The sequence below is a fragment of the Cervus canadensis genome, chromosome 26 (genome assembly GCF_019320065.1).
Source record: "Cervus canadensis isolate Bull #8, Minnesota chromosome 26, ASM1932006v1, whole genome shotgun sequence".
Classification (NCBI taxonomy): Eukaryota; Metazoa; Chordata; class Mammalia; order Artiodactyla; family Cervidae; genus Cervus; species Cervus canadensis.
The window spans coordinates 1,247,114-1,263,933 of record NC_057411.1 but is presented as its reverse complement, the minus strand read 5'-3'; the positions used below and the strand labels follow the sequence as shown (position 1 = coordinate 1,263,933).

Here is a 16,820-nt window from a genome sequence, read left to right as displayed (position 1 = left end):
CATCATATTGGACTTCTAAAACTAAACCCAGCAGTCAAAACTATTTTTAATCTGGGAGAAAATACACAACTAAATTTTGGAAAGTGCGTAAATACATGTTCTATCCATCATCTATTAGATTACCTATATTCACTAATTTCGAGATAGTTGATCATTGTTCTGATAACCCTGATTTCAAGAATCAGGACAAGGCAGACATTCAAGGAAATAAAATCACCTGTGGTTACATAAATACTTGAAGGATGCCAGTTGATGCTTTGTCCCCACAGCATGATCATATTACTGGTCCAGAAATAAGAGAAAATTATCAATCTAGTGGTGATGTCATACATAGACACATATCAAGCATCTGGCATGTTTCCTGGCATATATTAATTCAAAAAATATTTATTTAATATCTGTTATGTAGCAGGCATAGGAAAACCTCAATTATGCATGAAAGATATGGCCTCTACAATTACAGAACTATAACAAATCAGTATGTGATTCTTAACTCTATAACCCAGGGGTTGGCAAACTTTTTTCTGTAAGAAGCCAGATGGTAAGCATTTTAGGCTTTGTGGGTCCAACTGTTTTTGTCACTATTTTTTTTGAACAATCCTTTAAAATGTAAGAGTATTCTTGTATGATAGCTCCTGGGTGGTACTTCTCTTAGAATTACAGGCCTGAACCAGCTATGACCCAGGGGTCATAGTTTGCTGACTCCTAATATATAATAAACATAGGATAAAATTCAAAATATTCTGATAATTCTTCTCTTACACCAATATTTTGTTTTGTTTAATATTTAATTGTTCTCATAACAAGCTCTTAGTATCTCAATATGGTACCCATAGAACTGAAGATTATATATAAGCACTCATTAATTTTCCATATTCAAATAGCTGTTATATTAGCAATTTCAGTAACTGCGCTTCATTAAATTAAAAAAAGAGTTAAAATATTCAGAGCTTTCTGATTTTTCTAAGAATGGAAGATAACCAATCAGATGTTTGTTTTTGTTGTTTAGTCGCCAAGTTGTGTCCAACTCTTTTGCGACCCCATGGGCTGTAGCACCCCTTCTCCCCGGCCGCCCAGCCCCAGGTTCCTCTGTCCATGGGATTTCCCAGGCAAGAATACTGGAGGGGGTTGGCAATTCCTTCTCCAGGGGCTCCTCCCTACCCAGAGATCAAACCTGCATTGGAAGGCGGGCTCTTGACCACTGAACCACCAGGGAAGCCCATAAGAAAAGGTCACTTAGTGTGAAAAATAATTCATCGCAAATATTTGTAATAGGTGGATGGAAGGAGAGCAAGAAGGAAGGAGAGAAAAGAAAGAACAGGAGAAGAGAGGAAAGAGGAAGGGAGGGAGGGAGGAAGCGGAAGCCCACCCCGCTTCAGCGACCTCAGGCCCTACGGTCTTCTGGAGCGTCCTGTTGCGGTTACCCAGGCTTCCCGCCCGCTCTGCCCGGGAACCGCGAAGCGCAGCGACCCACGGCGGGGCCCACGCACCACGGTCGCGATGTAGATGATCCGCTGCACCGTCTCGGCCTTGTCGATACAGCGCCGCAGCAGGCACTGCGCATCCAGGCGGCCCTGGGAGTAGGCATCGCTGAACCGGGACAGCAGGGCGGCTTTGCGGGCCACGCTGGACAGTCTGGCGCGATTCGGGGACGGGGTCCTGGCCTTGGCGGAGGCGGGGCTGGCGGATCTGCTTCGGCTGCGGCTGCGGCTGTGACTTCGGCTGTGGCTGCGGCTCTGGCTGTGGCTGCGGCTGTGGCTGTGACTGCGGCTGCAAGGGGCCGGGCTGGGGGACCGGCTCCTGGCGGACCTGTCGGTGAACCAGAATCAGGCAGGCAAGAGCTCCGAGTCCCGAGTCCCTTTTGTTCCTACACTCCAGCTGCTTCTCTCCCCAGAAACCAGAAGCCACCGGAGGCAGAGGCAAGGAGAGCAGCTCCCTGTGAGAGGCACTGTGTCTCCACAAAGGAAAAACAGTACTCTATACTTGCCTGATGCATGAGAATTTATAACTCACTTTCCCTCACTCAGCACATCAGCCTACCCTTCAAACAGCCAGGGAAGGTCAGCAGTGATTGCTGGCCATTTTACAGATGAGGAGGTTGAGGCTCATAAATGCTACCAGGGCTGTCCTAGAGTAACACAGCTAGCAAGAGCCAGGGTTAAAGAAGTCAGATTTCTTACCCTGACCTCCGGCGACTGACACGTCACTGAGCTTTCTGGTATAAAATGAGATAAACAGATTGAACAGTGAGAAAGAAAATGTGTTCTCCTTCTATAACAGTGAAACCATTTGCAGTCATGTCTCCTCTCCAGACCCTCCATTTTCACCTACATAATTTGTGCCCTATTTTAGGATGGTGGTGGGGGTTGGAAGAATATGGGGAGGTACCTGGTGAATCGAAAGCATTGTGTCAGTGAAAGGTATTATATATTGCTACCAAGTACATAACAAATGATCAGAAAAGCTAACCCTAAGGGAAAGTTTTGTAGAAGGAACTATGGGGCAAAAGGTGGGGCCAAAAGTATTGCAAGGCAGCCTCTCTGAAGGTGGAAGGTGGAGGTGGGCGGAGCCCTCATTTATCCTGTTTGCCAATTTCCACAGTGCAACAAGCATTCTCACCACAGGCAACTTGAAACTATTCATGTGATGTCCCTGAACCTGGAGCTAGGTAGAAATGCACAGAACCGGTCCCCAGGAGCTAGTCCAAGCTGGCACCTGCACCACACTGATGGAGCGATTCCCCAGAATGAAAGATTAAGGTGACATATAGGGAAATGGAGAGCTGGGGTAGGCGTGGCTTTGATGTTAACCTGAATCTGGGCACACTGGGGCTGGCAGGGAAGAGGGAAGTGTGAGCACAAGAAAAGGCAGAGAAACATCCTGCTTTGACCTCACTTAACACTGAATGACCTGTCTTAACATCTTGTCCATCAGTAGAAGGCAATTTCACGTCCCCTTACCTACATACCCCACCTGACAAAATGAGATGTAAAAATGAAATGCCTGGCAGTAACGTGACACTGGGTCATCTCTGGAGAGAGGACGCCTAGGTCTCAGAGAACAGGACCCTCCTGTCATGAACAGTGTTTCAACACAGGTATCAAGTGTTTCAACACGAGTACTGCCTTTTGCATTATAGGCACTCAAATCTCGTTTCAAGCCACAAACTCTTTTGCACATCTCAGTTCCATTCTGTAAGCTTCGGTGTCAGTCTGAAATTAATTAGTGCCCAAGTATTGTAAATCCAGGAGGTATTTTCTCTCTGGAAGGGAGCAGTTAGAGAAACCAGCCTTCTTCAGTTCAAAATTTTCCATATTGTTGGGGTTTGGGTTCAGAATATCATTTTACTTTTGTTTTTTTCCTTTACTGAGCCGGGCTTTGATCACTAACTTGGCAAAAAGGGGCTGAAATGAAAAGATCTGTGAGAGTTTGTCAGACCTTCCTTGGAGTACAGATTTTTCAGCAGACAGAACAGCTATCTCGTCCTTCAGGGTTCGGAGCTGTTTCTCGTAATCGCACACGGCTTCTGCATTCCGCTTGTCTGCGCTCCGCTTGTCCAGGTCAGAGACACGCTGCTCCGAGCCCCGCAGCTCCATTCTCCTACGCTCGGAGACCCGCTTCTCTGATCTCCTACGATCTGAGTTTCTGTGGCGGGATTCTTCCTGGGCTTGAAGAGATTTAAGCCTGAACAGAAACAAAGGTTTGAAAGAGAGAGGTAGAGATGGAGGAAAGGTGATAAACTGCAATTGGCATACTTAAGGAAGCTACTCTATTTAGTGTGGCATTATTGCCTTGGAAAACTCATGGAAATAGGAACAAGAACAAATTAACAGAATTGCCAGGGTCAGGGAACTACACCGTGTCTGCAGCTTGCATGGGAAAGCTCCTGAAGAAAAAATAGGTGTGCAAATCTTCTAGCCAAAGCTGTGGGCAGAGTCATGAAATCCTTGCAGAGGCAATGCAGAGTCACCCTATTCTATACCGGATGGCTTCACTGCACAAAACTCTGGAAGAAGTGACCTCCAAAACCTACTCCAGAAGCTGGTCAAGATGTGATCATTGGTGCTTCAGAATGTGGGAGGCGGGGGGGACTTCACTGGAAATTGAATAACATCTGCAACACTAAGCAGATGTGTGGACCTATAAAAATAATGTACTACGGAAAGGAGCAAAGCTTTAGAAATAAAATGGGCATCCTCAGTACACACAAAGAGGTGTGACCATCATACCAGGGAGAAAAAGTCATAAGGAGATAACACGGTGTGATGAAAATGACCATGGTGTGAGAAGAAAAGGGAAGGGGTAAGATTAAGAAGGATACAGAGGAGCTGAAAATGCAGTAGCAGAATTCAACGCTGCCCTAGAAACCGTGAAGAACAGAGTAGGTGCTATAAGAATTGCTGAGTAATAGGATATAAAGAATTTGAGAAGCTTTATCAGCTAGAAAAATAAGAGATTGAAATGATGATGAGAGGGGAGTTAGAAGTGGAAGGCAGAGCAGTGCTGCAAGTTAAAATTTATGGGTGTTCCTAAAGAAATCAGAACAATTGGAACATGTATGAAGACATAGAAATGTGTATATATGTACCTTACTACTACTGCTCTTTTGGGGGGGAAATCAAAGTTAAGATTTAAAAAGGTATAACCTTAAAGGATCAGTATTTATTTTCCCCTTCTAGAAATTTATCTTTAGAGACTAACAATCTGAAATTTAAACTAAGATTTGCCACAAAAATTATTTCTAATGTTGAAAATTGGCATCAAAGTAAATATTTAATATTAGGGAAATACTCAAATGAGGAAATATGATGGATCTATTTAAAACTAAGCTCTGCTTTATTTTTTCTTGGTAATAGAGAAAAATATTAAATGAAAAAATGGGGTCTACACTGTATACTTATATTTGTTGTCTTTATTTTTAATGAACTAATTGGAAGAAATATCCAGTGGTGACAGTGAACTGACTCTGGAATTATGAGAGGTTTTTGGTTCCTTTCTACTATGTTTTGAAGATTTTCTATAGTAGATCGGCAAATAGATGGGGAAACAATGGAAAACAGTGACAGACTTTATTTTCCTGGGCTCCAAAATCACTGCAGATGGTGACTGCAGCCATGAAATTAAAAGACCACTGCTCCTTGGAAGAAAAGCTATGACCAACCTAGACAGCATATTAAAAAGCAGAGACACTGCCAACAAAGGTCCATCTAGTCAAAGCTACGGTTTTTCCAGTAGCTATGTATGGATGTGAGAGTTGGACTATAAAGAAAGCTGAGCACCAAAGAATTGATGCTTTTGAACTGTAGTGTTGGAGAAGACTCTTGAGAGTCCCTTGGACTGCAAGGAGATCCAACCAGTCCAAAGGAGATCCAACCAGTCCATCCTAAAGGAGATCAGTCCTGGGTGTTCATTGGAAGGACTGATGCTGAAGCTGAAACTCCAATACTTTGGCCACCTGATGTGAAGAACTGACTCATTTGAAAAGACACTGATGCTGGGAAAGATTGAAGGCAGGAGGAGAAGGGGACGACAGAGGATGAGATGGTTGGATGGCATCACTGACTCAATGGACATGAGTTTGAGCAAGCTCTAGGAGTTGGTGATGGACAGGGAAGCCTGGCGTGCTTCAGACCATGAGGTCACAAAGAGTCAGACGTGACTGAGAGACTGAACTGAACTGAACTGACTGCTTTTGTAATAAGAAAAGTATATAAAATATTAATAAAAATATTTCTGCCTCTCCTCTTTGTGGACAGATTCTTTTGTATTGTCGTGGAGCACCAAAAAAGCTAATTCAAAGATTAATTAGCAGCCTGCAATAATCCTGTCATTTTTTTTTTCTTACTGCTTTTTTAGCTGATTTATTTCCTCCTCTGCAGCCAAAAGGGATATGGCAGATCTGTTCTTGGGTTCTTCAAGAGTCTTTTCAGTCTCAGCCATACTGTAAGAGAAATCAGTAACTAAAGACAGACTTTCCAAAACTGTCAGACTTTTTAAATTAAGGCATAGTTTCTCTGGGGAACTTTTGCCATATGCTATAAATTCAACATAAACAAGAACAAGTTATAAGACATCTGCATTCAATCAGATGATATTACAAATATTATGGCACACTGGTATGCAAAAACAAGGTAGCATCTTTCCTCAATGTCAAACACAAAGAAATTTCAGTGCTACTACCCCTACAAGACTACATAATAATTACCGATATTAGAATGTAAAGTACAAAGAAACTTGTTCAATCTCTTCATCTCACCCTCCTAATTCATCTTCTCTAATTACACCAAATCCCCAGGTTGCTTCTCTCAATAAAATCTCCATTTTTCTGTAATATATTAATACCTATTCTTATTACTTTGCACTGTAGCATTGTATTTGACTTAATTTTCCTGGACTTACTAAATATAAAAAAATTATTTGCCGACCTATAAAGAAAGTCTTTCACAATTACACTCACCTACCAAGTATCTCATGTGTTCCTGCCTCTGACTTCCACCACTAATTGAGCACAATTTTCTTGCATTTTCAACCTAGTTTGGTCATTGTTAGTTTCAAAGACTCCTCTCATTGTAGGCAAATCATAATAAATCATACTGTTCCTTTAGGTCTAAATTAAAGGAAATGAGAATGCGATGGATGCCACTGGACAAGGACCAATGGTTCTCAGTGAAGCTATCCTCATACAGTGAAGGTTTCCGGACATCTCTGACCCTACATCCCTGGAACACCCTGTCTCTTTCATCACAGTAGTTCTGAGAACAAGAGATTGCAACTGCTATCCAAACTTACACCAGTCTTCCCCCTTACACTCGGACAGAAGAATGGAAGGTCAAACTCTGGCCTCCCCTATACAGTGAGGCAGACTGAGAAATAATGGGCTAGCTAGATTCCTATCAAGTCCCCACTGGTCCCAGGCAATGAGGAAATTGAAGAAGTGGTGTGAGTTTCCCCCAAATCCCATCTTATATCCTTCTCCTCCAACAAATGCCCACTCATCCATGAATACGTCTCCAAAGGCCAGGTCTAACTCAGGCAAAGTTTGTCTCCCCTTCTGAGCTCCTCCCACAGTTGTTCACATCTATAATCTCATTACAAACAAACAGTGAACTATTGAAAGGCAAAGAGTCTATTTTATTGATCTCTTTATCTGTAGCATGTTAAACAGTGCCTGTCATATAGTAGATTAAAAAAAAAAAAAAATGAATGAGTGAAACAATGAAATGCCTAAAGTCTAAACTAAAACCAAAGTAGCAATAACTTCATAATAGGGATGTTGGCAGTTAAAAGGAAATTACTATGATTTAATTTAAATGTGAATATGTTATAGATTTTTTAAAGTGTATATGGGAAAATGAACACTTTTACCAAGAGAAAATTGTGGAATATTAAAAGAAGAAAATAGACCAAGAAAGGGAGAAGAGTAGGAACAGTGATCATTTTTCGTTTGCTTTGTTTTGCTTTTTGTCTCAAGACAAGGCATAGGAGAGAGGGTGGGGGAGGGAGGACTAGAGCACAGGGTTGGCAGGTGCAAACTGCTGTATAGAGAACCAATAAACAGCGAGCTCCTACTGTGCATCACAGGGACTTAGAGTCAATGTTCTGTGATTAACCAAAACGGAAGAGAGTGTGTTAACGAATGTGTGTGTATATACGTATAACTGAATCACACTGCCATACAGCAGGAACTAACATGACACTGTAGATCAAGTATACTTCATTTAAAAAAAAAAAGACCCGGCCCACGTGTGTGAGCTAACATGCATACGAACAAAGGGGGCAAGAGAGCTAATTTGGCCCCCTTGGATGATATACAGAAAGAAGAAAGGGGGTACATTTCATGTGACAAGCATTGTTTTAAACAGGCTAACATATTTATTTTTCGTTATAGATTTATTCATTCACTGAGCAAATTATTGAGAATTTATTATGTGCCAGCACGATGCTGGGTGCTGAATATACAAGTGTCAGAATAGTGATACAGGACGGTAACCCTCTGGAGCATTTAAGTCACATTTAAGCTGAGACCTGGAAGACAAGAAAAAGCTAGTCTTGCAAAGAACCAGCAGAAGACTTCTGCTTTTCTGAAAGGACACAGGCAAGGCCTGCAAGGTGAGGAAGCAGAGGGAAGCCTGGGTGAGGGGAGCCTGGCGTGAGACGAGGATGGAGCGAGAGGGAGGGTCAGATCACACAGGGCTGGGAGAGCTCTGAGAAGGAATTTAGAATTTTTTTTCTAAGTACAAAAAGGGGTGACTAAGAGGCTTTAAGCTGGATGTGGGGGAGTTACTTGCTATAATAAAAATATATCTCTATTTCCTGTGTGGAAAATGGATGGTAGCAGAGCAAGAACAGACCCAGGGCAGCCAGGTGGAAGGCAAGTGTTAGAGGCGAGCATCTGTGGAGTGACTGAGAGCAGCAGAGGCAGTATAGAAAGGAGCGTGTGCAGGAGATGTTTAGGGGGCAGATTCCACTGGGTCCTCTAGTAGACTGGACATGGGAAGTGAGAACACGCGAGGCTTCTAACCAGAGTCCCAGCATAAAATCTAGTGGTCTTCCCTTGTCTAGAGCTCATCAAACCTGGGCAGACCTGTCCCCTTTCTACTGGAACTGGCTCCTCTGGAACTGGGTCACACCCAAACTGGACTCCACAAGGTTAGACCTGGGAACCTCCTTGGATGGGCCCTTCATGCCACAGTAGAGAGCATCCTGGATTGAGAGACAGGGAAGTGGAGCAGTGGAAGAGAGAGCTGGCTACCATAGAACAGCCTCCATCATTTCTGATGCCTTGAGAAATAGAATGTGAACCTCAAATGGGTTAAACCAAAACAAAAGTAGGAAATTTAGGGGAAAAAACAAGCACTTTACTGTGTGCAACTTTCAGATGGGGAGGGGCGTGTACACACAGATAAAGTATAAGTACAAATGATAAAGTAAACAGGGCAGAAGGCATATGAAAGGGTACATGGGTGTTTTTAGTGCTATTCTTGCAAATTTTCTGTATTTGACATTATTTCCAGATAAACATTTAAAAAAAGTCACACAGTCCTAGCTTTTGGTCCATGATACCTCTTATGGGTAACTTCACAGCTATGGTGACAAGAGAGGGAGGTAGGAATTCCTGGCTCCTATGGGTGCTGCCTGAAGTCAAGAACCAGAAAGGTCACAAAGATTTGCCTCATAACCAAAGGCAGCAGCAGAGGCCATCAAATGCCCCAGGAAGCCTAGCCAACAAGCCACAACTCAGCCTCCAACTCTAGTGCCCAGGCAGAACCAAGGCAGCGAGAAGCCAGAGGGAAGTACAAGACCCAGAGCCCCTCTCCTCCAGCACCAGGAGAGTACAAACGCATCCCTCCAGCCCTAGACAGCCGTCTAAGGAAGGAAGAGGACAGTGAGACCCCTTGAAATGGCAAACATAGCCCCAACAGAAGTCCGAACTTGGCATTAACTGAAGATTTACACAAAAAGAACTACGATAAACCAGAAAAGAAGTGGCAGGGTTAAGGCTCCTCCTTACCCCTCTCCAAATCAGTTGGCATTAGTTGAACTAAGTCATAGAAATTCAGAGGAATTTATGCATTGTGCACATTACATTTGTAAATTTTGACTGCTGCAGCTATAAAACTGCTGACAATGGTTCCAATTGGAAAAATAAGTGTGTGGGGAGGTACCTCTGTGTGTGTGTGTGTGTGTGTGTGTGTGTGTGTGAAAGGAAAAATATCTAGAGTAAAATATGCAAAAAATGCTAATAGGCATAAACTAATAGGTGATTTTCACCTTTGTACTCTTATTATATGTATCTTGAGAAGGAAATGTGTATAACTTTTATAATTGGGAAAAACTAAATCAATTGATCAATAGAGATGTTTTCTTTAGAAGGAAATCTCAGCAGAGAACAATCCAGAAGGCCACACGGTATTCCATCACAAGCCCTGTGTAGTGTGTTAGTCGCTCAGTCGTGTCCGACTCTTTGCAACCCCACGAACTGTAGCCCGCCAGGCTCCTCTGTCCATGGGATTCTCCAGGCAAGAATACTGGAGTGGACTGCCATTCCCTTCTCCAGAGTATCTTCCAGACCCAGGGATCGAACCCAGGTCTTCTGCATTGTAGGCAGATTCTTTATTCTTTTCATAAGCCCTAACTAGTGACAAAAGAATCCTTTGCTGCCCTCTGCAGGTCAGCCATGTAGCAATGCTGCAGTAAGAGAAATATCTTTTGATGGATTTTTGTTAGATAAGTTGAAAGCAGTTGCATCACATTTGTCTATCTCCCTCAAGTACAAACCCAGAGTTTGCAATTTTCATTGCAGTGATTCCTTGAGCTTGCTACCTTGGCTTTGCATATAGCATACATCTGAGGTCTGTTGTTGCCTGACATTACTTAACTTTTTCAAATTACACTTTTGTATCTCAAAATTATTCCAAAATCTTGAATGCTTCTTAGTCAGGCATACATAGACTGTAACTGACAGATGCAGACTGCTTCATTTTACTTTTTCTCTCTTTCTCTTATTTTTTCTCTTTACCTGATCTTTCACTCTTTTCCTGTCTGCATCTTTTCTTATGTTCCTTCCCAAAGGTAGATTTGCATGTTACAGTCTTTCTTTTTTATACGTATGAACTGATAGTGGGCCTATGAAGGAGGAGGAACCTCAGGAATGGAGCCAAGGGAGCCAGAGTCTTAGGGGTCATAATATAGAAATCCCATCACCGAATTCAAAGACACTCCCAACTCATACACACACATCATGTTACGTATTTGCAAATATCTACATTTTACATGAGCCACTATTTTCCTTTTAAACTTAAATGTTAAGAATAAGCAATTCTTTTTGAAAGAAGATAACTTGCATTCCTCTTACTCGTCTTGAACCTGGTTGAGTTGATTACGAGTTGCACTCAAATCGGCATCTAATTGTTGTATGTCCCGAATACCAGGCTCTTTATGTCTGTCTTTATCGAATGTATCCTGGAATGATACACAAAACAGAGTCTGAAAACATGAAGCCACATGGACAGCAAAAACATTATGCTAGACAAAAGAAATCAAGCCAAAGGGCACTTAATGTATTGTTTCATTTTCATGAAGTTTCCGTGCAAGCATAATTAACCTAGAATGATAAAATTCCAGAGTGATTGCCCTAAGGGTGGAGGGAGGGAACTGGGAAGTGGCACAAGGGAATGAGCTGAAGGAATGGAAATGTTTTGTATCTCAATAGGGATGTGAGTTACAAGGATATATCCATTTGTCAAAATTCATCAACCTATGGTTTTCACTGCAGGTAAGTGACACCTCAGATTTTTTAAAAAGACACCGAAGTATCATTCTACATCTTTATACCCAAAATAACATCTACAGGGGGTAAAAATCTAAGAGACATTTTTTCCCCATGTAAAAACTTTCTTTAATGAAAACTGACATCTACAGAGCACTTCCTACATGTAAGTTTTTTTCCCATGCTTATCACGTTTAACTCTCACAATGACTCTATTAGGTAAGCAAAAGCATTGTTCCCATTTAGCAGCTGAGGAAACTGAGACCTAATAGGTTGGACAATCTACCTAGGACCTTAGAAGGTGGACAAGGATTCTGTCACATGATCTCTAAGCAGGAATCCTCCAGCCACTACCTCATAAGGCCCTCTTGCTTAGAACACAGCTCTGGTGCTCTTGGAACACAGCCTGGCCTTAGAACAGGTCTTAGAACACAGCCTGGTCTCAGAGCACAGCCTGATCTAAGCGGTTCATCTTTTCAAAGAAATTTATATAAATCCGAAAAACATTGAAAATCAAGGTTACCAACATCCTGCTTATCCAGACACAGCAATACCCATGCCTTACCAGCGCTCCCCAACCTGTTTGGCTCCAGCGGCCAGTTTCATAGAAGACAATTTTCCCATGAACCCAGGGGTGGGGGATGGTTTCAGGATGATTCAAGTGCATTACATTTATCATGCACTTTATTTCTATTATTATTACGTCGATTCCACCTCAGATCATCAGGCATTAGATCTGGAGGTTGGGGGCCCCTGCCTTGAGCCTCTCTTTTCAGCCTGGTCCTCAACGGTTGAAACACTACCACGGCTGTGTGGAAACCACTGATACATCAACACAAATGATGACACTCCTGATCAGTCTACCAGCATTGAGTTTTCTTATCTGAGAAGTTTCCAGTTAGGTAATTCATTTTATTTTACTCTTTCAGAATACTGCGCTGCCCCCCTTTTAAGGATCCCTTTCTCTTATGACTCACCTCCCCTCCCCTCCCCATGGTACCCTGTCAGGGTGACTAACTTGTCATTTAAAAGTTACTATTTAATGCCTAGAGTGGGTGCATCAATGTCCCAAATACAGACCATCACCAGGCCCTTTTCATAGCTGAGGAAGCAGAGGCTCCTTGAGTTGATTGAAGCCATGCCACCAGGAAGCAGGCAAGGCTGATATTTTACTACTGATCTGTCTTAAGAGAAAACTTAATCCATTATGCCACATACTATGATAAATAGAAACTCACCTTTCCAACCCATGTCTCAGCTCCCTAACTAGAACCAAGCCCCTCACTAGGTAAAAAGCCTTATCTTACGTATGTTTGCGTTCCCAGAGCCTGATGAGGTGCTGAACACCGAGGACGACCCTTTAGTATCCCCACCTGTAGAGAAGGGACCTTGCTGTCCACAGGTTTCCCCAGGGAAGCAGCTGTGAAGGAGGCCTCCAGCCAAGGCAAAAGGCGCGATTTGATTGTTTCCACGCCATCATAGTGTCCTCCTGGAAGAGTCCACAGACAAGGTGAGCTAGAGAAAGCCAACCACACCCACCCAGGCAGAGAGCAAAGGGGAGGGAAAAGAAAAAGAGGGTGAAGAGGGGAGAGCCGGAGGGAGACGCATGGGCCGTTCTCACCTTCTTGGGCTGCTACGGTGAGGATCCCAAAGAGTTGTCCCTGCACTTTGGCAACTTGCTCAATGAGTTCGAGGCAGTGATTGAGATTTTGATCACATGAGTTCTCCTGCAAAGCCAGAATGGCAGACATCAGTGCAATTTCATCCTTCTGGGATCCACTGCACGGTGGACACACATGTCACTTTATGGACACACATGTCACTTTACGGACACACATGTCACTTTACGCAAGGACCAGCTGGCTCTGGTATGCTCCCAGGGCAGAGACTGCTGTGTGCTCACAAAACACACTTGCCTCTCCTCCTGGACATCCAGCTAGACAGCCTCCCCCAGGCTCCCTAGCAACTGATATGGCCATGCAACCCCGTTCTGGTCTGAGATGGGAAGTGATGAGTGACGGTCCTGAATGATTGTCTTCTTTCTCTCTCTCTCTCCATCTACCAACCAAATGCAGAAGACCTAACAGAGGACCCCAGGAGCATAAGGGATGGTGAAGCCACAAGATTTAGAAGGCTATTAACTGAACACTTGAACCGTTACATCATTGAGAAAGTTTTGTGCGTGTTTGTGGGCATTAAGCCGTTGAAATGTGGGGGTTTTTTATAGCAATAACCCTGCCTCCCTACTCAATGTGCGGTGCCCAGATACTCAGCCATGTCCAACTCTTCGCAACTCCTTGGACTGTGGCCCACCAGTCCTCTGTCCACGGGATCCTCTCAACAAGAACACTGGAATGGGTTGCCATTTCCTCCTCCAGGGGATCTTCCAGACCCAGGCATCAAATCAAGACTCTTTGGTCTCCTACATTGACAGGCAGATTCTTTAACACCAGCGACACCTGGGAAGTCTTACTCAATGGAACCCTGCAAACACTTCTTTCATAAATAGACATTTTGTAACAAAAGATAAATCACTGCCTCCTAATTTACCCACATTATTGGTTCTTATCCTCTACCTAAGTTCAACATGTGCACAAAGGGCTCTATCTGTCAACAATAAGAAGGTATTGCTGGCTGGAGGATACAATGGAGAAGAAGACCAAAGAGATGGCCTAGGCTTCATGGTGATGCAGACCAGCTGGGGAGACAGGAAAGTAGACAGTTACCCTGCAATGGAACAAAGTCTTACTGTAGGGATGAGCACAAGGTCTATTTAAGAGCCATTGTCTGAGAAAGTCAGGGAAGGCTTCCAACAAGCAAAATCTAGGAGAGAAGAAGTTGGACTCGGGGAAAGTCTGCCCCCAGAACAGAAGCAAGGAGGTAGACCTTTCAACTCTTCTGCTGCTTTTGTTGTCTCCTTGGTGAGCTTTCACCAAAGCCTCACTAGCCACACCTCTAATTGATTCTGACTCCTGAAAGAAAGAACGCAACTGCAAGGAACAAATCATGTGGGTGTAAAAATGCATAGATCTTCATGTCACCTCAAGCCATCATAAGGCAGGTGTGCCTTCTGGATACTAGAATCCCAAGATAGGAAGTGGGAGATAGACACTAGAATGAAGAGAAAAGGTTTAGATGACCTCCAGGCAAAAGTTTACAAGTGAAATGCAGACCTGTGTCAACAGGGAAGTGGTTCAGACAGGCAGTAAGCTCTTGAGGACAGAGGCTGTGCCTGGCCGGGTCACTGTGGCATTTCTAGCCCTTCATCCTATTGTCTCTATGTATTCGAACTCAGTATGTATTGCGTGGATGAATGAAAATGAGATGATTCACTTACTTTGGCTTTATTACATACCTGCTAAGTGCCAGGCACTGTCCATGCTTTATGCAGGTAAACTCAGAAAACCCCCACCATAGGTGCTCTAGGAGATTAGGAGGACTGTTGTCATCATCGCCATTTTCAGATGAGAGAACTGAGACCCAGAGAGGTTAAGTAATATGCCCAAGGGTACTCAGCTAGTGTGATGTCAGAGCCGAGACCTGCTTCCAGAGTTCATGCTCTTGACTACCAAACTATACTGACTTTTGGATCATGATTAGTGCCAGAAGGAGGAGGGGGAGGATTGGATTATGTGACAAAAAGTGAGTTAGGAGGGCAGTCAGGGAAGCATCTCTGAGGAGGAGTCACTGGAACTAAGTCTCGGATTCAGAGTACCAGAGAAAGAGCAGGCCAGGCTGTGGGAACAAGGGCAAAAGCCCAGTGGCAGGAAGGAATCTGGCAACCTTGAACCAGAAGTAGGTGCATGTGGCAGAGGACAGGTGGTCAGAGAGGTTGGCAGGGGAGATTCTGCGGGCGCCCTGCAGGCAGGGGAAGTAGTCAGGATGGGAGGGACTCATTGTAACTGAGAGGGAGATGCTGGCTTACTTTCCACGCCTGGTTAGCGGTACCCGGGACTAGCTCTATTGTAACACTTATAAGGAGAAACAGACACAATTGAAATATCTCATTCTTCTATCCCCTTCTCCTAAAAAGTCTATGAGCTGTTTTGGTTTGATGTTGACTGTGAGTTTTCTTTTTTAAAAACTTTGTCTTTCTCATCAATCACCACTAGTATCCATGGTAGATCAAAGGGCCCCAAATATCTGATGAATGAGTGAGTGAGTGAGTGACTATCATAATATGGGCATGATCAGGACCTACGGGACCCACAGCCTGATCAGCTCCCTCCATTCTTTTCTTGTAGAACCAGCAACTCCTTGCCCTTGCTATTTCATTCCTGCAGTTAGCACAGTGAACTTCAATTCCCCAGTTACAGCCTTTTGCCCTCTGACTGGATCATGCCATGTGCTAAGTGGACAGAGAATAGGCTTGGGAGTCAAGCAGACCTGAGTATCTCAGCTCTGCTACCTGCCACTGTTCTGTGTAATTCTGCACAGGTTACTTAGCCTCTATGAGCCCATTTCCCAACCAGGAAAATGAAGATTATGGCTCGCAGAGTGTTAAGAGAATTAAATCAAAATAATGCACATTCTGCACCTTCAAGACAAAAGATATAGCACCTGTAAGACGCTGCACAGAACTGAGGGGAGCAATGGACTGAGTAATAGGGCAGACCTCAGTTCAGATGAGGCTCTCCACTTATTAGCTTATTCCCTTAGAGAAGGCATTTGAAAAATGCTCTTCCATTCACTGGAATTTAGAAGGTGGATGATCTCACGAGCTAGCATAGGTGCAGAGCTGAGAAGGTATATAGTAATTAGGATTATTGTAGTATTATTACTATAGGTTTCTGTGCCTTGAGCAGTGCCTGGCACAAAGTAGGGGTCCAATGTTTATCAAATGAGTTTGCACACACCACTAACATAAGAGACTATACCATGTCAGACTGTTTCTGATCCCAAGACGTGTCACAACACGTTGCCCATTTCTAATACAAAGCATTGCAGAAGACACTCAACTTTCCATAGTCACAGTACTCTACCAAACAATTACTCCCCACAAGATAAACAGAGCAAAGATATGAACTAATCATGTGCTTGCATGCGTGCTCAGTCACTTCAGTCTTGTCCGACTCTGCAACCCTATAGACTACAGCCCGCCAGGCTCCTCTGTCCATGGGATTCTTTAGGCAAGAACACTGGAGTGGGTTTCCAAGCCCTCCTCCAGGGGATCTTCCCAACCCAGGGATCAAACTCTAGTCTCTTTCATCTCCTGCCTTAGCAAGTAGATTCTTTACCTCTAGTGCCATCTGGGAAGCCCATGAACCAATTGTCCTGCCTCCTAATTCCAAATCTCATTCATTCATAAATCCTTGACTCCCTTTAATTCCTAAGCCTTGGGCTGGCAGCTCAGGGAACAAAACTACATTGAAAAATAAAAAGTTGCCTGCTGTCAATGAGTTCACCAGCTGGGGAAGCAGGACAGAGAGTAGGAAACACACAGGGGATAAATAATTCCCTTAGAGCTTACTAAGTGCTCTAAGAAGATAGTGAGCTGTAGAAGAGTAGAATATACTCTAGTACGGGGTGATGGGTGGGAGGTTAAGACACT

General features: G+C 43.6%; 1 protein-coding gene across 1 annotated transcript in view; it reads right to left on the bottom strand.

Moving 5' to 3' along the window:
• SPATA18 (spermatogenesis associated 18) overlaps positions 1-16,820 on the bottom strand; it is a 52,584-nt gene that overhangs the window by 21,840 nt on the left and 13,924 nt on the right. The window contains exons 2-7 of the mRNA XM_043448452.1: positions 12,891-12,996; positions 12,643-12,758; positions 10,856-10,962; positions 5,846-5,941; positions 3,439-3,684; positions 1,491-1,809 (exon numbers count right to left, since the gene is read on the bottom strand). Coding sequence (XP_043304387.1) covers positions 1,491-1,809; positions 3,439-3,684; positions 5,846-5,941; positions 10,856-10,962; positions 12,643-12,758; positions 12,891-12,996 — 990 coding nt within the window. The remainder of the gene's footprint in view (positions 1-1,490; positions 1,810-3,438; positions 3,685-5,845; positions 5,942-10,855; positions 10,963-12,642; positions 12,759-12,890; positions 12,997-16,820) is intronic.